The sequence below is a fragment of the Biomphalaria glabrata genome, chromosome 8, assembly GCF_947242115.1.
Source record: "Biomphalaria glabrata chromosome 8, xgBioGlab47.1, whole genome shotgun sequence".
NCBI lineage: Eukaryota > Metazoa > Mollusca > Gastropoda > Planorbidae > Biomphalaria > Biomphalaria glabrata.
Genome location: NC_074718.1, coordinates 16682309 through 16706534, shown reverse-complemented (window position 1 = coordinate 16706534; position 24226 = coordinate 16682309). Strand labels below are relative to the sequence as shown.

At 32.4% G+C, this 24226-nt stretch overlaps 2 protein-coding genes across 9 annotated transcripts in view; both read right to left on the bottom strand.

The window, feature by feature from the left end:
• The window catches only part of LOC106074390 (uncharacterized), a 98100-nt gene that overhangs the window by 7432 nt on the left and 66442 nt on the right, over window positions 1-24226 (bottom strand). The gene's annotated exons all lie outside the window — the stretch shown is intronic.
• LOC106079761 (uncharacterized) lies at window positions 2171-9592 on the bottom strand. Of its 7 annotated transcripts, none has more exons than XM_013240967.2 (6): window positions 9037-9138; window positions 8574-8612; window positions 5750-5816; window positions 4637-4688; window positions 3712-3807; window positions 2171-3558 (listed from the first exon to the last, which is right to left on the bottom strand). In XM_013240967.2, the coding sequence occupies exons 2-6, from the start codon at window positions 8576-8578 to the stop codon at window positions 2612-2614; spliced, it is 1167 nt and encodes a 388-aa protein (XP_013096421.2). In that variant the 5' UTR covers window positions 8579-8612; window positions 9037-9138; the 3' UTR covers window positions 2171-2611. The 7 variants fall into 7 exon arrangements, with proteins under 7 accessions (XP_013096421.2, XP_055893492.1, XP_055893496.1 ...); XM_056037517.1 differs by lacking the exon at window positions 9037-9138 and adding an exon at window positions 8876-9024; XM_056037521.1 differs by lacking the exons at window positions 8574-8612; window positions 9037-9138 and adding an exon at window positions 9556-9592.

Below are 24226 nucleotides of genomic sequence, written 5' to 3'. Positions count from 1 at the left end.
TGACACGTTTTCAAGAACTTGTCCACATTTTTGTTCCGAACATTTGTCTTTGATAAATGTGCAAGCTGAAAACAGGAAATGTAATGAGTAGTTCATACAATGTATACGTAGTTTCTTCTGTTTATAAAATGTTTAAACAAAGTTGGATGGTGAGACATTTAAGATTCTCACATTGCTGGGACTTGAGTCGTAAATAAGACAATGTATCTTTTAGAGTAAACTGACATCTATGCTATAGTTTTGACTTTAACTTTAACGTAGTTAGTATCTAATAGGGCAATAAATTTCAGTGGCTTCTTGTCTCAGCTGCCTTGTCGACCTCAAGACTTTAAGAGGGCTTTTTTTAAAATACGCTTCCATTAATTTAATTTCATCTATTATTGCTATCTAAAAAAATAGAACGCATATTGATTTAAAAAAAACACAGCATAAAAGAATAATTGAAAAAAAAATTCAAGCACTCTGACATGTTATCAGTTACATAACAGTTAGGTTCTTTTAATATTTCTAAAAATCACAATGTGACCTGTCGGAAAATGTGTTATTTTTCAAATGATAATTTATTTTTATCTCCTTTCTTCTGTAAGCTTTAAGGCTTTAAAGGCTGATTTCAAACAAAACGGTTATAATTATAACAACTAAAAGGATTATACTTACTTAAACTTTTTTGATGACATTGACATTCGTAGGTTCTGTAAATAAAACTTTATGGACATTGACAATGTATATTGACAGAAATGTTTCTTTTTTTTTTTTTAATTTATTCTTTAACAAATTACAAAAACTATATATTATGTTTGACCATTTTCTTTAATTTATGATGAAATTAATACATCAAAAGCATGACGCATTATCAATGTCTAAATTAATAACAGCTCTGTCAACACCTAAAGTGTTTTTTTTTCTCAAGTGCTATTACTTGAATCAAACGTTTTAAGTCCGGGATTTATTTGACTAAATATTGCTGTGAAATATTTCACCATAACAATACAAATGTCACATCCGTAGCAATAGCAAACACGGATCCACATTTTGTAAACCTTCATTGTTCATACTGTTTTCAAAAATAGTTTTTAAACAAATAAATGCTCATTAACTTTAAAGTTTTTAGGTTGCAAAAGTAAAAGTAAAGGTCCCCTTCTAAGTCTTGTGATCTATGGCTCACTGTTTCTATGGCAAATGGTTAACGAGCAGGGTATCATGAGGCCAGCACAACGACAAACCTCCTTTAATTTCCCAAACTAAAGTCAGGTATCCTTAGAGTTGGGCACTCTAAAATAGCGAGATTCAAAATTCCAGTCTTGACCGAGATTCGAACCTATGACCCCCAGGTTCTGAAGCCAAACTCTTAACCACTCAGCTACCAAGACTCCAATAAGATGATAGGTGAAATGGTCGACTGTTCCCAAATGTGGTTGAGAAAGGTGAAAAGTTCGACTGTTCCCAAATGTGGTTGAGAAAGGTGAAAAGTTCGACTGTTCCCAAATGTGGTTGAGAAAGGTGAAAAGGTCGACTGTTGTAAAATGTGGTTGAGAAAGGTGAAAAGGTCGACTGTGGTTGAGAAATTTGAAAAGATCGACTGTTCCAAAGTGTGGTTCAGAAAGGTGAAAAGGTCGACTGTTCCAAAGTGCGGTTGAGAAAGATGAAAGGTCGTCTGTTCCAAAGTGCGGTTGAGAAATGTAAAAAAGTCGACTGTTCCAAAGTGCGGTTGAGAAAGATGAAAGGTCGTCTGTTCCAAAGTGCGGTTGAGAAAGATGAAAGGTCGTCTGTTCCAAAGTGCGGTTGAGAAAGATGAAAGGTCGTCTGTTCCAAAGTGCGGTTGAGAAAGATGAAAGGTCGTCTGTTCCAAAGTGCGGTTGAGAAAGATGAAAGGTCGTCTGTTCCAAAGTGCGGTTGAGAAATGTAAAAAAGTCGACTGTTCCAAAGTGTGGTTGAGAAAGATGAAAGGTCGTCTGTTCCAAAGTGCGGTTGAGAAATGTAAAAAAGTCGACTGTTCCAAAGCGTGGTTGAGAAAGGTGAAAAGGTCGACTGTTCCAAGTTCATCATTAAAAGAAGGGTGTTAGTAAACTGAAGTGACATTATAATTTAATTGAGAATTTAAGGTTTTATATTTCCTAGTTAACAAATGGGGACTACAAACCACATACACTTAATGAAAAAACTCAGAATGTATTCATAGAATTGTATTTATTGGCTAATTGTGTATACAGCAAGGTTTTATTTGGGCAATACAATTAAAAACGTAGTTAAAGAATGTTATTTTCTTTTTAAATTAATCTAACGTTTCATTCATCATTGCACATCTGAGATATAAATGAAGTGTTGTTCTTGAAATACATACATAGTTTTCTTAACAAAATATTTGTAAAAAGAAATTTTGAACATCATGACCTCTCAAAAACAAATTATACACAAAGTGGAAATGACATAAAAAAAAACATTTAAGTTTCATTTATTCATATAAAGTTAACATTTAAAAGTAATATTTTCAAACAAGTAAACATTTATAAATTATAAATAAGACATTTTAAATGTGTTTTATTACAATAAGAGGCAACAGATTGATCATTTTTAATATAAGTTCATGTTGTTTGGTGACAGCTGGAACAACTTAGTAGACATCACCAACCCCACTGTAATTTAATCCGGACTTTAAACTTCCAGTGTGAACAAGATCATACAGCCACCAGTCACTATATCCCAGACACAGGACATGTGCTCCACTACTTCCTGGACATGTGCAAGTTGTATAGGTAAACTTAGATCTATCTTCACCCATCTTGTGTTTGTCCTTCCATTGACCAACACTGACCTGTTTAGAAGATCCATGAGGATGTGACACTATAATATTAAGCTTGTTTTTAGATGTATAATTTCTGTATTTATTAAAGATTTTCATCCATACATTTCTATTATGTCTCCACATTCCCATCAGTTTATTTCCTATATATTTGTCACATGTCACACATTTCAAAACACACCAGTCACCATCAATGTCTCTATAATCAATACTGACGTTATTAACACTGACCACTGGACTGTCATCTCTATCATAAAACAATCTCAAGGTCGCGTGGCTGGCCTCAATGTCATCAAAAACCACGTGTGTGGCTGTGAAGACATAAAACTCCCACCAGACATTGCTGGGTGAGTCTGAAACTTGACATTTTCTACACCAACACTTTGAGAAGTCACTACTTCCAATAATTAAATTGTGTGTCACTCCATCTTTAAATTTATTGACGTATCTGACTCTTCCACTTCCTGTCCGCAAGTTTCTCCGGTCACTCATTTTTGAAAACGGATACGGATGTGTTGTCTTTGACCAAAACTTTGGTCTGTCTAGACTAGTCATTTTAACATTTAATTTCACTGTCAGGTCAGCTAGAGCTTTAATGTATTCATACAAATCATTGTCTTGATAACTTTCAGGTAAATGTTTCAATTTGAATTTATCAATAGGTATAAACTGCTTGTGACCTGGATTCTTCTCACAGCTAGCAAGATATTTTTTTAGACCTGCTTCTCCTCCTTCTGACTCTTGAGTTTCATGATCAACTGTAGAACAGGTAAATCAACGTTAAGTTGATCAAATGTTCCGAACATAACGTAATTTATTTTAATTCAGTCAACTAATAAAATAATAGATATAGCAAATTTAACGAATGTGTTTATCTGAGAAGTGTATACACTAAAAAACTATAAATTTACCAATTAATGCACCTTCATCATGATCTAAGTCATCTGACTGGATATTATAATGGTTATTGGTGATATTATAATCTGACTGCGCTTTCTCAAGGCTGTCTGAAAAACATTTTACAAAATATTTAGTTTTATATTAATCATTTCTAAACTTAAATAAATTAAAAGTTTAGAACAATGTGTACACTATTTATTTAGTCAATAGCTCTCTAATCATTGGTTTCCTATGTATGTATATCAAATATTTAAAAATCAATGCGGAATTAATATTATTTTACTAAAAAAATATTCCACATTAGTCGTGACTTATTCTGAAAATCTTAAATCACAGAGAAATTATTTCCATTTCATATTTATCATTTTATTAACGTAAACATTGTCGATATCAAACTAGAAGTATGCTTCGGCTACACCCATTGATTTGTAATCAGGCTTTATATTGTTTATTAGGGCAGTGACATCTTTTATTAAATGTTAATAAACAGGCTACGTATTAAAGTCTACCCTTGCATACATTTTAGCACTTGAATTATTATATATGTTACCATAAAATGAAACTGCCCGCTCTCTTTCTTTCTCTCTGTCTCTGTCTCTCTCTCTCATTTTAGAACACATTTTTTGTTATTTTTTCACCCTGAGCATTGTAATTTTTTCCGACACAGACATTTGACTTGATTTAGTAAGACCCACTTTACAACGCGCTCCAAAACGAACATACGCACATATGCTTTTATTTTATCTTATATGATGCAGACGTTACTTTAAAAAAGAAGATGATTACGTCCTACGCGTCATGCATTTAGTCATGCATATTAACCAATGACTTTAATTCTGCTAAGTCGTGGATAATTAAAAATATGATAAACTGTACCACATAAAAATAGATAAATTCTGTAAATTTTTCTAAGCATAACAATATCTGAGAAAATACCTTTATTACTTTCTTCACTAGTTTCAGTAGGAAGACAAAATTCAGAACTGCTCTGAGAAAGATAAATTATTATGATATAAAATTGATCTAATAAGTCTAAACACCAAACCTAAATCTTAGTAATTTTTACAACCTTTAGCTAGTGATTTAACATTAGAGTCTTTTGACATAATTATTATTTCACAGGAGATGCCTTCTCTTTCCATACAGAGTTCACTTCGCAAAGGGTTATAGACATTTTTTGAATCACAAATTAGTTTATTTTTATACCTCGCTGTAAGTGGGTCATGAAATGCAAACAACTCTGGAAAACACATTCTTTTCATAGAAACTTCATAGAAAACAAATATTAATACGATTGTATAATTGTTGGCGTCTATTTTTATTTAAATATAAAGAAATACACTCTAACGAATAAGTATGTCTGACACTACCAATACACAAAATTTGACGACTTAACACGTAATAGCCCATTCTGTTTTCAATAACAATAAATGTTAGTTTCCATCAGTATGAGCTATCTTTCTTTTCTCTTCTTGTCATACTTTGACAAAACTCAAAACAAAGGTAGAGCCCTCGACACCAATGTCAGACTGATGCACTCCTTGGTCATAGCCACATTCTTATATGCTTGCGAGTCTTGGACGCTGACTGCAGAGCTAGCGAGGACGATCCTAACAATGGAATTGATATGCTACAAAAGAATCATATGTATCATATTTAAAGACCGCATCACAAACGAAGATTATTAGAGACAGGGTTACTCCAGCAATTTGACCCCACGATGACCTGATAACTATGTAAAAAAAAACTGAAACTAAAACTCTATGGCCATATTACAAGGTCTTCGTGGCTTGCACAGACCTTCTTTCAAGGAACTGTACCAGGAAAAAGAAGAAGAGGCAGACAGAGAATGCTATGGGAAAGCAACATAAAAGAATGGACGGGCCTGACAATGAAAGAGGTTCTATTGAAGGCAAATGACAGGGTGGAATGTAGAAAGACGGTTGAAAACTATGTGTGGTGACCCAACGGTTTAACAGACTAAAGAAATGAGTGAATGGTCATACATATCGTCACAAGTAATTCTGGCCACTAAAAAGATATACTTACATTTTCAGTCTTTTGTTTTTTGGAACTCCTCTCTTTGATTTGTCTTTTTCTCTTGTGTTTCAACATTCTAACAAGTATTAAATGAATTTTTCAGTTGGTGTCAAAAGTAATAAAAAAAAAATCAATATATTATTCCTTTTTATTCTATTTAAACTGCATTTTAAGACTAAAGAATATTTTATCTAAAATTATTGATTGTAAATATTAAATTTATTTTATTTAAATATTACTCTTTATATGTACTTCTACCATTAAGTCTATCATGTTTCTGTTTGATTTCCATGAATATTCAAGGGAATCCGCTGTTGGGTAAACAGTGTTGATCATTAGACCAAAAAAATTCAAGGATGATTTTTTGCTTTTTACAAGAATATATGAGCCATGTTGAAGAATATATGAGCCATGAAAAAGGCCTATATATGAGCTATCAAGAATATGTGAGCCAAAATAAATATTTGAGCCATCAGGAATATCTGAGCTATCAAGAATATTAAGAATATATGAGTCATCAAAATGTATAAGGCATTAAGAATATATAGGGCATAAAAAATACATGAGCCATCAAGAATGTATAACGTATCAAGAATATATAGGACATCAAGAATAATTGAGTCATAAATTATATACGAGCCATTAAAAATATATAAGCCATCGAGAATATATCAGTTATAATGCATATTTGAGCTTTAACGTATATATGAGCCATCAATAATATAAAAGACATCAAGAATATATGAAACAGCAAGAATATCTGAGCTGCTAAGAATATATAAGACTTCAAGAATATATGAATATAAAGTTTATATGAGCCATTAAGAAAATATAAATAATAAAACCAATATTTGAATCACATTTATTGCGCAAGTAAGTTCTTTACAGTAATAACATGTCCAGTCACTGAAACTTACTTTGTTTAAACTTCTTCAAGTATAAAATATTATCTAAAGTACTTCAACCCTTCATATAAGTCGTCAACTTTCACTGTGTAACTCTATCAGTGCACAGAGCTTAACTACATCAAATAATCAACAGGCCTGTCGATGAATGAAATTTTATCCAATGCAAAGGATAGAGCAAAATGAAGAAAGATGGTTAACATCTGATGTAGTGCGCAAAGTCCAACAGACTAAGGGATAGGTGAAGGTGAAGTTGAATGAGAATAATTGGTCAACTTTATTTCACTCTAAAAAAAAAAAGATACGGGATATATTTTTTAAAACTCAAAAGGACATGATATCAAAAAAAAATATTTTTTAAATTTCCGAATATAGTGTAATACAAATTATTCCCGTAAATACAAGTCAATGAACCTCGACAAAACCACAAGAAAGAATATTAGTTCATTGGCGGATCTAGTTGGGCAGGCGCCAGGGGTAATTATATTCTCAATAGGGAGTCTAATGAAAACAATAAAGGCATATTTTGTGTTGTTATAAAACAATGTCTCGAAATTAAATAAATAATAGTCTATCCACTGCTCTATATAACGTTGATCAAACTATGGAGACTAGAATACTTGTAACACTTCTCCTTATATTAAATCTCTGCTTGTTTTCTTTTTTTCATGGTGCCAGGAACGTCAACTTGCAAGAGTCAGTCATGTAAACAAAAAAAAATGTTAAGATTGTTAAGTCAGCTCTAAAAAGTAAACAGTTTTTTTTCCCTTAAGTCGAAATTAATTCAGAAGTTGAAATATAATCTCAATATTTTCATTTGTTTTCCGAGAGCTTTTTTTTTTACATTATTTTGTAAAAAAAAAAAATCCGGACGAAATAATTTGTCATTGAAATTTTTGATCTGCTGTTATTTTGTAAATAAGCTTGCCAAATTAGTCAGCTGTTAATTTGACATCATTGATCGTAAAAAGTTTTTGATCCACTTTAGATTGTGAAAAATAAGCTTACATTTACATTTACAACGATTGTCAGAAATATCAAGACTATAATCTGTTTTGAATCATCTAACCAGCTTTTTCCTGAGAATACTGAGCAGCTCAAAAGGTCGTTGCTTCGGAAATTTGTAGTTTTACAAAGAAATTGCGACATTTCTTTAAATCTTATATTGCTCCCGACCAAATACCTTTATGCCATTCGCTCATTGTCACCAGGAACACTTTAAAGATAAAATTTCGAGATGATGATTCAATAATTGCAAAGGTGACATAAATTCCTATATTTCTCCCACAACAGGAAGTTACTCAAATCAGAAATAAGAAAAAAACAAATTTATATACTTTCCGTCTTATACACTAACATACAAGCTGTAACTTTACACAATTATTAATTATAGCCACAAAACATAAATGAATTTTCAAAACATTGAGCAATTAGTAAATTAATTTTGGTAATTAATTAATTTTTTTGTTGAATGTAGAAAAGGGAATCAAAACCTACTTTGTATAGATAAGTACTTACAAATGTGGAGTTAATTCCTTTATATACGCTTTTTCCTTTTTTTTTACAATTTGGTCAAATGGAAAATATAAATATGCATGTTTTTGGGGGGGTTGTTTTTTTATCGAAAGTATAGAGTCATCCTTTGTCAACTGGTATTTTTTTATTTCAGAACTTCTTTGACATCCCAGACTTATTGTTAGCTTTGAATACTGTTAGGATACATATAGATGTGAGAAAAAATAATTTGATTAGTAATCACATGACCAATAGAATAAGACAAGAAATACGACACGCTTAGAGACTCTAGAAGTTGGAGCACAACAGTGCATGTCACATGTTACACAATTTAAAAGTCGTCCTCATGTTTACCATTAAGAACAATGAATGTTAATAACGCTATAATAATAACGACAATAAAGTTTCCGTACCTCATGGTATCGCATCTTCAGCCAACCTAGCAATGCAGCCTTTGAATTGAATAGACAAATGTATGGTTTTAGTTATTTGTAATGAGTAGATAATAGCTTGTGATTTTCGAGCTAAAAATATAGATATCTGCCTTGGTGGACTACTTCGATGGCTTCTTTTGAGATTATGCTCCCACTAGAACTATTTTTGTAATCATGTCTTACTGCCACTTAGTAGCAATAGAGAAATAAGTTACAAACTTTAGAATCATTTGCACTATAGGTGAAACGTAATGGAAGTAACAACATTTATATTTACTTACATTTTTTAAAACAATTATTTTTTTACACACCAATAGGAGAACGATATGTCCAACTTAATTTAACTCAACAATAGTTTAATAATTTACAACTGGTAATACCGAACTCTGACTTTCTTAAAATTTCTTATTTAATTTGTAGGAAAATGCATTCCCGCACTTACATTTTGGTGGTTTGGTGGATCTAACGTTAAATGTGACAAATTTCAAATTTCACCCAATACTCTTAAGTGAGCCTTTCTTGCATATATATATATATATATATATATATATATATATATATATATATATATATATATATATATTTCGAAAACAGCACTAACGATTTTCTTTGAAATTTCAAGGTATATGAATAAGAAAAAATTAATTCTGAGCTCATTTGCCAAACTGGTTAAACTCGAGTTTGACCGTAACATAGGTTTAAAAATGTTTCATTCTTGTAAAATTAATTTTGGCTCTAAATTTCAAAAAAGGGAATCCCCTCTCCCGTCCATAGAAATAGACACACGAATGTTTCCGAAGTGACATTCAACTGAGCTAAGCTCGGTTACCTGATACTATCAAAAAAGAGTTTATCTATTTTTACTGGAGCTTTCTAGCCTCAACTAAATAAAGTCAAAGAAAATGAGATGTTATTTTAACAATGTATCAAAATGTAGTAGTTATAAAATCTCCTTTATTACCTCTAAGTAATTGCTCATTAGTTTTTAAAGCAGTTATAAGTCATAGAGGGAATTTCCAGTCCTTACTAAAATTAGTCAATGATACTACGGAACAGCTTATATTAAGTTATAAACTCTGATTCTGCTGTGCTAAAGCTCTGATCAACGCTTCTTTTTTTTTTGTTTTGTACACCGGAGACACCCAAATGCTTATGATACGTTTTACCGCTATGTAGGATAACTTTCGATTAATTTTATTAATTTTACTAATCATGTAGGTGAGACGGTGTTGATGAGATTGCGCCTCCATATGTAATGAATGAATTCTTTGAGGTTGGGGGGAAATTAGCGGATGGTCTTTTTATTCAAGATAAAAAAACAACTTAATTTTGTGTAATGCTAAATGAAAAAAAGTTACTTTGATAATTATTCATATAAAAAATAGGTTGATATGTCCCCTCTTTTCAGTTTATAAAACAAGTAAAGACATGCTATTTAGGTATACAAGTTGCTCTATATTAAAGCTATTCACACACAAAGTTGAAAGGTTACATTATAAAAACACAACTGTAAAAGAAATTTCAAACTTAAGAAATATATTTTTGATAAAGAACATTTTCATGGTGTACGTTGTCATCTTCAAAATTTAAAAAATCCCAAAGTTTAGGACACATACTAAATGTTCTAAATGAGTAATTTCAGAGTCCGTGATTTATCAAAAATATTAGCAAGAATTACAATAAATGAGTACAATTTATAGCAATAAGAATCTAATGCGTCACGATTCGAATTGTCTGAAAAGATCTGATCCTTGATTATAAAACTACAGCTTCGACAAAGAAAATTGAAGGAAATTAAAATTTACTTGTTGACAAACTTATGTTTTCTATAAGGAAAATTAAGATTAAGACTAAGACTGATTAATTCATCCTTATGGTAATTTGTTGTGATTACAAGGGCGATTTCCTCATTTAAAAACAACACAACAGAAACATACACATACATAGAACAGACAGAATGTAAAGAGTTCATTGAGCGACTACACAAAGACATCTTGATCCTTTTCAGGTTTCCGGATCAATAAATGACATTAATATAGTCTGACAGAGTAAGGAACGAACGAGCTTTTGTACCACTCGGTTCTAGTTTTGATTGACAGACAAAGCCCACTTTGCGACGACTTGAATACAATGTTAATTTCTTTCAATGAACGTTGTATTGTGCTTTAAGACGATATTTTATCATACTTCCGAATTTACATGACATCCAATATTATCCAATTTGCACTGGTCAGAATTTCATTTACATTAGTAGTTAAGGATGTTTCCGGAATATCACAGGAATCCTTTATTGCACTCATTAATATCAACTCAGCAAGGAAATGATTTATCCTCAAAGTTCAATGTCAGTTTCACAATCCTGGATGAGGTGATATCAGTCATATCCCATTCCGTCTTACATTTCTTGCACCTTTTTCTTCAACGTCCAATAGCATATCTTTAAATAACAATCTTTTCCATCCTGCTAGTTATCAAGTTCAACACAGACGGAAATTTGATGCAGAAATTGATATTCTTGCAATTCAATTGCAAAAACTACCCCAAGAATTCCTTATCTTGTGAGACAAACCAGCTCGTCGCACTGACTTTAGGGTTGTTTGCACATAGTGTCATTAAGCAGATCTCTATAGTTGGGACTGTCATCCATTCTACACCATGTTTTTCTAATTGTCACTTAAGTATTAACATTAATAAAGCGAACACGCAATAGGAAAGCTAGTAATTGTAAGTCGTAAAAATACTCATCTATGTGTTACTTTATTATAAGGAGAAATTTATTTTAAATAAATCTTATTACTTAACCCCAAAAAAGTTTTTGCTATTTTATATATCATTTAGTTGTTCCAAATTTTAATGATATAATAAGTTCCTGAAAGTGGACATCATAGTTAAAATATAAATGATTTTTTTTTTTTTGCGATACTTTCTTTAGACTCCTGCAGGACATTATAGGTTAGCTTAGTTGGCAGGTGATATTAGTTAATAGAAACGTATTTACGTTTTCATTTATTAATATAAACCTTTTCATTAAAGGTTTTTGATTATTTTCTAAAGACTTAAGAAAAAAAGTTAAAGCAATTATATTAAACTATTACATTTTCGGTATAGCCTATATTCTTTGCTTTTGCTTAGGATTTTGATAAATGTGGTGGGGTAAAAATAATGTGTATAAAAGAATGATAACTAGGATTGTTCTAAGTGTATTTGCATTTTAATGCCTACCTCCCTTGGAGAAAAAAAAATTCGACTTTGCAGTCACAAGCAAAAACATGGAAACAGGAAAGTTTAGAGATAAATAATTTATTTTATATTTAATTTTTACAGTTCTTTTAAAGATATTTTTTCATTTATTTGTAACAATTTTGTGTAAATCTATTGTATAAAAAAAAATAGTTCTTTTCGAATTATTGCACATTATTTTAACTCATTAAATAGAATCACGGACTTGTAGTACACCAACAACTTACTAATTATTAAGAATCTCAAACAGCTTTATGTTTTATATATACTATTCTATTTATTTAATGAAAAAAAAATGATAACATATTAATATAAACCAAAAAAAACATTACGTTGAAAATGTAAAAAAAATAGTATATTTAGTCATTTGATTTGATTGACTTAATATTTTTACAAGAAATTTTTCTCAATATAAAAAAAGATGTAAAAAAAAACATACAAATGTACATATCTCCAAATGTCTGCATTTTTAAAAACTAAGTTAGATAAAAATGTAAATTTAAATATTTTTTTATGAACAATCGCTGGACTCTATATTATGTCAATGTTTTTAAGCAAAATAAAACAACCCCTGAACACTGTGTAATTTAGTATTCCATAAATATACATCTAAATGTTAATTTTGAAAATATAAACTGTAAAATTGTATAATAATATAAAATATTTTGTTTCTGGACATTGTATTGGAAAAGAAGCAAGTTTCGCCGCTACCCGATATGAAAAAAAAAAGGATTTCAAAAAATGCTCTGAGAAATTTCATCTATAGTTTAAAAGTTTATGCATATCTTTGTAAAAATAATTAGTAGCTAATAAGCCACAAAGCGAAAACTCTGGTGTAAGATAAGATTGTTGTTAAATATAAAAATCTTTAAAATTTATTAAGGTCTGGAGCTCATGACATTCTATATCTTAAACACGCATACATCAGCGGGTATTCCAGCATGTGGTTATGATTCAGAGCTAAAAGGTAAGATGACGTCCATTTGGCGCATAGTCTTCTCAGATGTGTCTAAAGTTCACAGGGTAGAGTTATACATTTGCTTAACTTGGAGGAAATAGGGAAAGGTAAAAATGTTACTGTTTAAAAAAAAACTATCATTCACAAGTTACGAGGAGCAAAACAATTGCTTTCGTAAAGGTTGGTCGGCTACATAAATTGTCTTTGATAAAAAACCAACACCTTGTTTTTACATAACATGTTGGAGTCTGTATTGGCTACATTTTTTTTATATATTTGTTATTTTTATTAAACTTTTTTTGTGTTATAGGAGAAATAAAGTTCATGTTTACTTTTTTTTTTCTCTATATTTTCAAAAGTACTTTTTAAGTAATGAAAATGGCTATTTTCATTTATTATTACAATTTCTCTTATCAGCTTGCAAATTCTTCATTGTAAGAAACTGGAAGCATCAAAACATGCCTTGACAAGATTCTCAAAAAAACGGCTCAATAGATATTCCCAGAAGTTTTACAGCCTTTGTATATCTTAAGGAAAAATAAATACTAACTAATTGGCCCCACTGGTAAAAGTCTAGTTTCTCCGTTTTATTTTTCTAAAAATATTATATTCTACAATTAAATTTTGATCTGTAGGTCAAGACAATCTATATTTTGACAACAATTAAGTCAGCGGGTATTCCCACATGTTTTCATTAAAAGGTCAATTAATAAACAAGGTTAAAAAGCATTTGCGCACAGTGCTCTAAATCGGGCTCTATAGACATGTAATCTAGCCGATATATATATATATATATATATATATATATATATATATATATATATATATATATATATATATATGACTATCTATTACAGTATTTTACTCGTACTTAAGCTACCATATTTTCTATATTTTGTAATAACTTAAGTGAGGCAACTCAACGAGGACATAGACGTTTATTTACATGGAGACATGACAAACACAAAGGGCCTCTGCCTTGAGTACAGCATCTCCATATTGGCTCTCTACTTGGGCGGAAATCGTTAGTCTCTTAATGGCAATATCCTGTTCTAGTTTGGTTACTAGAAGTGCGCATCTCTGTACTAGCCTGGATGGTGGTGCGCATGGCAAAGTCATAACAATATTAAACTAAAGCTACCATATTTTCTATATATTAAACTAAAGCTACCATAATTTCTATATATTAAACTAAAGCTACCATATTTTCTATATATTAAACTAAAGTTACCATATTTTCTATATATTAAACTAAAGCTACCATATTTTCTATATATTAAACTAAAGCTACCATATTTTCTATATATTAAACTAAAGCTAGCACATTTTCTACACGTAAAAATGTTAACATATTTTTATTTATTTTCCATTTTTCTTTATTTCACACTCAAAAATTATTCTTTTCCATTAGTTCATTACAATTAACTTAATCGCTTAAAAAATGGACTATCATTTTAAATCAGGAAATTGGCAAATGATTAACCATTTTAGTTTCTCCGTTGTTCTTATGGAAAATAAATGCATCTATTGACCTTCTAAGACATCACAGACCTTCCTACTTTAACAAAGACTCCCTCTTCACTTTTTTATTACTACAATGTTGCTCAGCTGACTCACATATTGCGTTATAGACTCGCTGGCGCCAGAATGTTTATAAAACTCTGCCTTCCCGTCCTTTCTCTTGGTCAAGCGTTGAATAAAATGCTGGTAAAAATTGCAAATGTAACTTAATTGACATAAAGAGGATATAGGATGTCACGTAGTCCTCTATATTCATAGGCACCAATAATTATAATAATACAACAAAGATATGAGAAATTGTATTAGTTATTGTATAATAGTGAATTATTGCATGGTGTCAGTGTTACGTCTTCATATTGGATGAGACTCTTTAGACATGAAAACGACAAATCACAGTTTATAAATACTTTAATCTTTATTAACACTGAAAGCACTTTCTTGTTCATATTCCTCCATTTTGATTCTTCCTTCCTTTCAACACGCAATCGCACCATTTCACATTCACACTAAGATGCGCACGTAACACCCCCCCCCCCTGTTTAACAAGTTCGATGCACATCGAACGTCCAAAATACAAATCACTGAATATATTATCAGACTATTCCAAGTTAAAAAAATCGGTAACATATAAAAGCATAATGTAATAACTAAACAAAATCAAACACAATGTCATGTTAATACCAATACAATCCCAACATGAAATAACAATTATATTCATCACAATAATAACTGTTATTATGAGCAATTGAAACCACTTCTGTTAACATTTATCTATAAGTAATCATATTTCACCATCATTCCAGTCGTAATCAAATAGTTAACAAACAAAGTCTATCTTGCTCCATGCATATTGTAACAACAATATTCAATTCATTACACATATATTTATTCATTGTAGAATAGAACAATAAATAATGTCCATCATTCCTACCTTTTCTAATCATATCTATATAATTCTAACATTATTGACATGCCATCCTTTCCGCTTCCCTCCTTTGCAATGATGTCCCATTGTGATTCTACTACCTAATGATCTAGCTGTACTGTTTTCTAGGCTGCTAATATCCCTCTCTTTTCTCGTATACGCCTCTTCACTATTGTACCTTGAATCCTTAATTCTAATTAACTGTTGACACTGTCTTCTAATATGCCCCCTTCTCCCACAATTAAAGCATAAGATGTATGGATTTGTACGTCTGTATGTGGGCTTATATCGCTTTCCCTGTACCACTGATTGCCTTACTTTACTTTGATTTGGACCCATTCCAATTGCATTGCTTTCTACCTTATCTGTTAATTCTTTCTTCTCGTGCTCTCTGCTATACATGTCGTCTGATATATGGGATCTTATGTCTTCTTCCACATCCCCATTTCTACCTCGCGTAGACTTTATCCCATAATATTTCTTCCAATTCTCAATCTCCCTTACTGAACCTATTTTCACCCCATGAATATTCCCAATAATTAAATCTATCTCACCCTGATCTACAACACAAGCTTCCACTGTCCCCTTAACATACGGTGTGTCTATACTAACTTTAGCAATCGGTAATTGTACAATATTCCCATTAAACATAACACACTTCCTAGATTCGCCTGTATATTCATGGTCTTCCACTAAATTCTTATTCACTCCAATAATAGTGCTCCCAGTATCCCTGATGGTCTTGGCTGCCTTGTTCCCTACGAATGTCTGAAAAATCTCCAATGTTCCAGTATCAGATGACAATGATAAGCCTTGCTATATTCTACCTTTCTCCCAGCCCTTTCTTTCCTGTCTGTTTCCTTGATATCTTCCGTTGCGGCTATCATTTTGTCTTTCATATGTACCACTTCTATACTGTCTATCCTGTGTCTCCCTTGTTCTGTGAGAGTTATTCTGTGTCTCACATGTTCTGTTAAAGGCAACTATTTCTTCTATATCACTGCCTCTAGATAATTTCTTCTCGGGATGTGCCACTTTATAAGCCCTTATCAGTCTTACTATGTCTTCTATGGATTTCGGTTTCCTCTCCAACAGAAATATTTTTAATTCCTCCTGACACTCGTACATCACTTTGTCCAGCATGAGAAATGTCTAAAGACTGTCAAAGGTTTTTTCTACCTCAGCGGTTTCTATCCAGTTATCGAAATGGCTGCTCATTTTGTCCAAGAAGGTCTGCGGGTCATCCTCTGGTTCTATCTCACAATTAACAAACTGTTGGCGATAGAAAGCTTCTGTTTTCCCGAAAGTTCTAAGTAGTTGTTCTTTCACAATGCTGTAGTTACCCTGGTTCATACATATTTTTGAAGGCACCTCCGCTGTAAATGATCTCGACAATAAGAATGTCCATTTGTCTTCAGGGTACTCCAGTTCTCTCATTTCTATCTCGAACTTCTTCAAAAAAATGTCTATGTCCATTTTGTCTTCGTTGAATATCAAACCTTTATATTTTGCCAGTTTATTCCCTGTAGAGTCACTCTTTCTTTTATCATTCTCTTTTCCTTGGTCTGTTTTTAACTTTTTCTCTGCTGTCTCTTTTTCAAATGCTAATCTTTCTCTTTCAATGGCGACCAATTCATTTTTCTTTTTCCTTTCAATTGCTACTATCTCCTTATCCTTTTCTCTTTCTCTTTTGTCCTCCTTATCTAATCTCTCCTTTTCTTTTTCTCTTTCTCTTTTGTCCTCCTTATCTAATCTCTCCTTTTCTTTGTCTCTTTCCATCGCTAATCTCTCCTTTTCTTTTTCCCTTTCTCTTTTGTCCTCCTTATCTAATCTCTCCTTTTCTTTGTCTCTTTCCATCGCTAATCTCTCCCTCTCCATTAACCTTTTGGTACGTATTTTCTTAGTTCTGCCCCTTCAAGCTCCAACAACCTTCCCTCTTCCTTCAACGCTGCTACCTCAGCCTTGTCCTCCATAGTTGATTACTAATAATATCGAATCGAATGTTCTCCTGTCTCTAGATCTAGACTATACTATCTCTACTGTCTGCTGACAGGAGATCCCCTGTGAATAGAGGGATACGTGGGTTACCTTTACGTTGGGCGCCACTTGTTACGTCTTCATATTGGATGAGACTCTTTAGACATGAAAACGACAAATCACAGTTTATAAATACTTTAATCTTTATTAATACTGAAAACACTTTCTTGTTCATATTCCTCCATTTTGATTCTTCCTTCCTTTCAACACGCAATCTCACCATTTCACATTCACACTAAGATGCGCACGTAACAGTCAGATAAACAGCTCCATAAGAATAAACTGCTAGAATTGTTATAGAAATTTGCAGAAAACTGGAGACGTTTAATGCGCTGTTTCCAAAGGTGGGCTCTGTAAACGTCATAGCTTCTTGTAATATTGATTGGATGGCACTTGCTCTTTGTAGCCTGTTTTTTTTTGTTCCCCGGTAATGTGGACTGTTGGCTTTGCATGGGCCATACTTGGTCGTTGTGCATGGCTGTATTAGGTTTGGGCAGTGAAAATAATTAATATATAATCTTGACTTGTTTTCTCTAATTGCTATATATATGAAAAACCTTTCATATTGTGAGCTTGCGCTCCCAGAGCTATATTTTTATATATTTTATTTTTATAGGCTAGTGCCAAACTTATTATTTCTACTTCCGCTTTTTGTGTATAAAAAGTGATGCCACGCTGTTTTAAAACAGTTCAGTGTACAGTTGACCAGTGGTCAGTACCATATCTGTCTGTGTGACAACTGAATATCTTTGTGGTCTGTCGTCTAATTATATTTTTATTCCTGTACCTGGGACGGCCTGCTATTATTACTGCTGTGTTACTGCTTTTAACTGCTGCGTTTAGCTGCTGAATATTACTGCTTATAGCTGCTGTTTATAACTGCTGTTGTTAGATCTATTCTAAATCTAGGATCTAGACTCTAGTGTTATTTTGTTTCTGCTATTGATAGTTTTGTTATTGTTTCTGTAGATCTATTCTAGATCTAATTCTAGGGAAGCTAGTGTTACTTTGTTTCTGCTATTGATAGTTTTGTTATTGTTTCTGTAGATCTATTCTAGATCTAATTCTAGGGAAGCTTAAGCTAGTGTTATTTCGTTTTTTTATTATCGCCTTGGTAAACTTAGTTATATTTATAGTCTGTTTCTCAGTTCTGTTCTTAGTGAATAGTAAGGTACTGAGCCTAAGGATAAGATATTCTTGTTTTAGTGTTAGTGTTATGAGTGTAATAGTAAGATATTGTAAATCTAGACTAGTTTATTGTAGTGTGTTTGTGTAGGTCTAGGTCTAGTGTAGTAGTTGTAGTGATTTAGTTAGATAGTTGGTTTGATCAGTTTGTGTTAGTTTGGTTCGTTTGTTAGTCAAGTTAGTGTTTGTAGTGGCGTAGATTTAGAAGGTAGTTTATAGTGGTTAGTGTATATATTATATTTTATTATTATTTGATTCCATGTAAATAAAGTTTCATTTTGTTTATTTATACTAAACTAAAGTTTGTTATCTTGTTTCCATACAGTTTAGTTTAGTATGTCTGGTTACTTAGGTGACTCTAGCCCCTTGGTCGTAGACTGAGGTGTCACAGATGAGCCCACCCAGTAGCGCAAACATCTGCCTACTGTTAGGTAAAATTTAATGTTGAGCAGCAGAGAATAGGTCCTCTCTATCCACTCGCGCCTGCCTGACCTGCTCACAATAGCATATCATATCATAAAAGATTTGTTACGTTTGTTGTTTGATACAGTAAGTTTGCCCATTGGCAGTATCGGTACTGGCTATTAATGATGGTAAACATAAAAATGAAAAGTGAGTACAGCTAATTGAATATATGAGAGAAAAAGGCCACAGAAAATACATTTGTATCAATTTAAGCTTAAATTACTAACCTAAAATAAAAGCTTTTGGCAAAATACAAATCATAAAAATTACTCCCCCAACTAAAACTAAAATAAAACTTGATTTATACACACTATAAAAAAGAGCTTTTTAATATTGTAATAACAGTGTTTATAGCGACATTTTGGTGTGAAACAGTGCAAAGTTCAGCAAAAGATATGAATGGAATGCTTAGACAGCAAAGAAAGACACCAAGGCATGAGTTGCAAGACAGATCTATGTGACCTATGGGATGATACAGATTAGCAAAAGGGAATACTGAAAACTTCAAACAGGCTACATTATCTTGGCTACATATAGTTGAGACAGGAGCTCAGAGCAAAAGTAACAATAACAGTTGTGCGCAGGCAAAAGCTAAAAGCCTGCAAAAGGCAAAGTAATGACCATGACATCTTTTCAAGAGCGAAAACTGAAGAAGGAAGATGTTACACTTATACAGAACATTTTATATGGCTTCTTGAAAACACGATCTCAGACGTCTGTAGCTATCGACCTCCAACTAAACAAACAAGCTTATACTGCCCTACAGTTAACCTAAAACTGAAATATACACCTATGCATGTATTGATAGATTGATAAATCAAACATATTTTAAACAATTCGATAAAATGCTATTTGTATTTTCTCGATAGACTATATGACATATTGGTGCAAAAGCTATATTAGATCGTTGGCCCTCGTGATTAATTAAACAGTTTCGTGTTTGCAACGACATTTTTTTCTAACTAACCCGTTTAATGTTAAAAAATGAAAGATTTTTCTCCCTGTGAAGTCATTAAAAACGGTTTAGTAATAAAAAGACCTTGATTCCTAGCTCAAGTTAATGATTGGTTTGAGAATCAAGATTGATATTAAAATTGCTTTGTTTTTTGTTTCTTGATTAGGGACTATACATTAGCCGCAAACACTTGTTTGAGATCGCTTATTAGAATTATATTACATTTAATTTAATAATTCCATTTAATTTCATTCAAAAAGTTCCAATTCTTTATAAAGGCTAGCAATGCAACATATGGAGCATGTTTTAGAGTCAAATTGTATTTCACGTTATTACTGATCTATGACTAGGTCTGTTGACATTTTTTTTTTCGATTTTTGTTATAAAACAAAAAATAACATGGCGTTAATATTTTCTTGATACAGAAACAGATACTTCGAGGAATGCCTCTAGGTTTGTGTGACTCAAACATTCTCATTGTAATCTGTTGTTGTTTTTTTTATTATGAATCGACAAAAAATGCATGTGTAATATGTCAGTTCACTTTGACATACAACATTAAACAAAGCAAACATTGTTCTCAGGCTAAGGTTGCTTGGAACTTCTCATTTTTAATAAGCAGAAGGCGCTACTGTGAATTTAACAAAAAATCAACCCTTTATTTCTAATCGCTTAACGTGTATACAGTTTGCATGAAAATGTAAACAAATCCACTTCCCGCCATTACCTCTAAATATACACACAGAAACATGGTGTAAAACAAAAAGAACAAGCATAATGATGTGATTAAAATAATGAAAGTGTATAAAGTAAACTTAGCAAACCTCATTGCCATTCTTCTTTATTTAATCTACGTGACTATAAATATTTACACATCTGAATGCAATATGGAAAATGTATCTTTTGGCCAATTCATCTCTACAAGTTGACAGATAAACAGACTTTTTTTCCCCAGTGATTTCAAAACAGGTCATCTCATCCCCGTTCAATTCATCCCCAATTACATATGTTTTCCTTAGTCCTTATGTATTTGTGTTGTCAAGGTTTTGACTTTAAGCCCTCATTCCATTTAAGATAAAACTATTTGTTTATTTAGAATGCTTTTTTTAAAGTCTAACAATAATTATAATGTTTATAGTGTTTCCCTCCCTTCTTCATTTAAGTTGAGGAATCTAAAACTATATATGTAAATACGTAGATGTATTGTAAATCTAGCTATGTAATTAGTTAAATTGCTTTGTTTAATTATGGGATGTCTATTAACCTGCGCATATTGCATGTCCATGATGTGTTGATCAAAGGTCAAGGTGTGGAGGAGGTAGTGGAAATCTTTTGAGAGATGAGAACGATAAAAATATATATGATAATTCCAATGATAACTTATCTCCTGATAGTCATGTTACACTTGGTCTTAATTGCCAATTGCTCTTGCTTGAATATGGACGCGTCAAATTGAAAGGGAAAATATAATGGTTTTTACATTTTTTGATATAATATGTGTTTTGATATACAGAAAAATAATATATATTTTTATTTTAATTTTAAATAACAACTTAATAATTGATGTTTTTCTGACGTAATTATTCTCCGATTCTCAGATTTTAACCGGGTTTCTATGTGACGTCACAATAACCTATTAGTTTAATCTATTGACTTGCAAGCAAAGAAAAAACACGTGTTAAGAGTAGATCTAAATGCTAAACAAGGCAGTATGTTTTCATTCAACACACAACAAACACTATCGCTTGATTGTCTTTTCATGACCGACTACACGTAGTCTAGACTAGCCTTACACTGACCAGTTTGTTAGAATCAGTCAGACACACGATCTATTTACTTTTTGGGACAGGAAGAGTTGTAGCTGAAAATGTTATTTTTTCACAAGTTGGTTATCCTAATGTTTATATATATTATATATATATGTGTGTGTGTGTGTGTGTGTGTTTGTGTGTGTAAAAGTGTATCATAGCTATGGACTAGGCTGTCACTAAGCCTAACAGCGACTGTGAGAATGAATCAATACGAATAGTTAGATCTAGGTTCGCATTCAGTATTAATGAGGTGACGTATGATTAACCTAAAAAAAATATCTAAGAATCCAATTTTTATAGCTGTCAGGAATTTACTGTCTAATTTATTATAAATGTTTCTAAGCATTTAAATAACAGAATCGTTTTATGTTTACTATTACAGCTTCGACGCAGAATTTAATATATCAATAATTCACATTTGAAAAAAACACTGGAGTTTCCCTTTAATATTGAGATATTGTATTTATTCTAATAAACTCTTTCACCCATCGTCTGGATCTTATTTATTTATATCGCATATATATAGTTCGTCCATTGAGGTTCGATGATAACCTCTTTTATCATCTAGAGGCTTGAAGGATTTGCACTTGAAGGTTTTGTGCCTCCGTATGTGGCTGGTGAAAACTATGTAAGGTCGGAATATTCGGCTACACACTGGACAGGTTATTCCAGCTGGGGCTAGTGTCATTGGCCTTACGTTTTGTCCTCAGCAATTATTGCGCCGGTTTTCAAAGCGTGACGCCATGATGCTCTGTCATTTGCTTCTTCTCCCAGGTGGCTGGGTTAATGCTGAAGGCTTTCAGAGAAGGTTTGAGGGTGTCCCTTTTTTCTTGCAAACCTTGTGAGCGCTTTTCTTTCCATAATTGGCCATACAGAAATCGTTCGGCGTTCTTCCACATCCGATCTGCACATCGCAGCTGGGACTGCCTCAGGATTGTGTGGATGCTTTGCAGGCTCGCTCCTTGAAGGACTTCAGTATCTGGTATTGTTCCCTGCCATTTATCATTCACTATGCTTGAACGTTATTCCCTCTAGGTACATGTAATAAATATCTGGACATAAACGAAAATGTTGCGCGAACAAACAACGCTGTAAAGGGTTAACATCACGCCTTCCAATCTACAACGCTGTAAAGGGTTATTATCACGCCTTCCAATCTACAACGCTGTAAAGGGTTATTATCACGCCTTCCAATCTACAACGCTGTAAAGGGTTATTATCACGCCCTCCAATCTACAACGCTGTAAAGGGTTAACATCACGCCTTCCAATCTACAACGCTGTAAAGGGTTATTATCACGCCCTCCAATCTACAACGCTGTAAAGGGTTAACATCACGCCTTCCAATCTACAACGCTGTAAAAAGTTATTATCACGCCCTCCAATCTACAACGCTGTAAAGGGTTAACATCACGCCCTCCAATCTACAACGCTGTAAAGGGTTAACATCACGCCCTCCAATCTACAACGCTGTAAAGGGTTAACATCACGCCCTCCAATCTGTATGTTCGTGCCATCCTCCTACAATGTTAACATTCCTCGATGGGCGCCAGCTTTACAGGCTATAGCGCTGGCACTGGAGAACGTCCAGGGAAAAAATATGTAGAACTGGCTAAGAGAAATTACAAACATTGTACAGCAGTACGAATCAATGGATCTTCTTTTGTACATTTGATCATAATCTTATTTATCTTATTGATTTAGATTAACACTAAAAAAAATCACATTAGCTCTATATCTTTAAAAAATATATATTATTTTATATATGTCACAGAAATATATATTTCTGATTTCATTTTTTACATTTACTATTTTTTTGATAAAAAGATCAAATGACCAGATGATGAATTGACAGGGGATGAAGTGATCCGAAATGAAATTAGCTGGAACCTGGAACTATATTCCCGTATCTATTTAAGCTCATATGTGTTTCACTTTCCTGTCAAGATTAGTCTTAAATAACGTTTGTGTGTGTAATCAGCAATAGTTATAATTCGTATAAAATTAAATAGGAATGCACACACTTTGTAAATAAAATAATATGCTGTTTTTAAAACCAAAATGAAATTTTATTTTGGATAATGGAATTTGAACATAAAAACTTACCGATTGTGTGCAAGTCTCTTTAGAATCAGATCTAGATTAGATTTTACTAGATCTAGGGAATGTTCTTTATAAATTATAGCTTTAATATTTTTATATAGCTCTACTTTCATGCTTATAGCATTTGTGGATCACCGGGGGGGGGGGGGGTAAGGGTGTATTTGGGAGAATGTTTTCCGTGCTGCTTTTAGGCCCTCAGTAAACACAACTCTGCTCGAGACGGGTATCGAACCTCGAGCCCCCTTCATAGGTAGCCAAGCCAAATTCAAACGTACTTGGCCTCTCGACCACGCTTCGCACTTATACAAATTGAACTAAAAGTATTGCTATGGTGATTATTCATATTATTACAAAACTTAATATGTAACAAATATAAATCATATTAATTAATTATGTTGAGCTCACCATCCCGTTCTATTTAAATATAGAGAAA

What these genes read in the sequence shown, in the direction of transcription:
- LOC106079761 (XM_013240967.2), bottom strand. An exon ending in AAAAACAAAAGACTGAAAAT is followed by an intron (nt 4,689 to 5,749) that starts GTAAGTATATCT and finishes TATCTTTCTCAG; the next exon opens with AGCAGTTCTGAATTTTGTCT. An exon ending in TGATGAAGGTGCATTAATTG is followed by an intron (nt 3,559 to 3,711) that starts GTAAATTTATAG and finishes CCTGTTCTACAG; the next exon opens with TTGATCATGAAACTCAAGAG.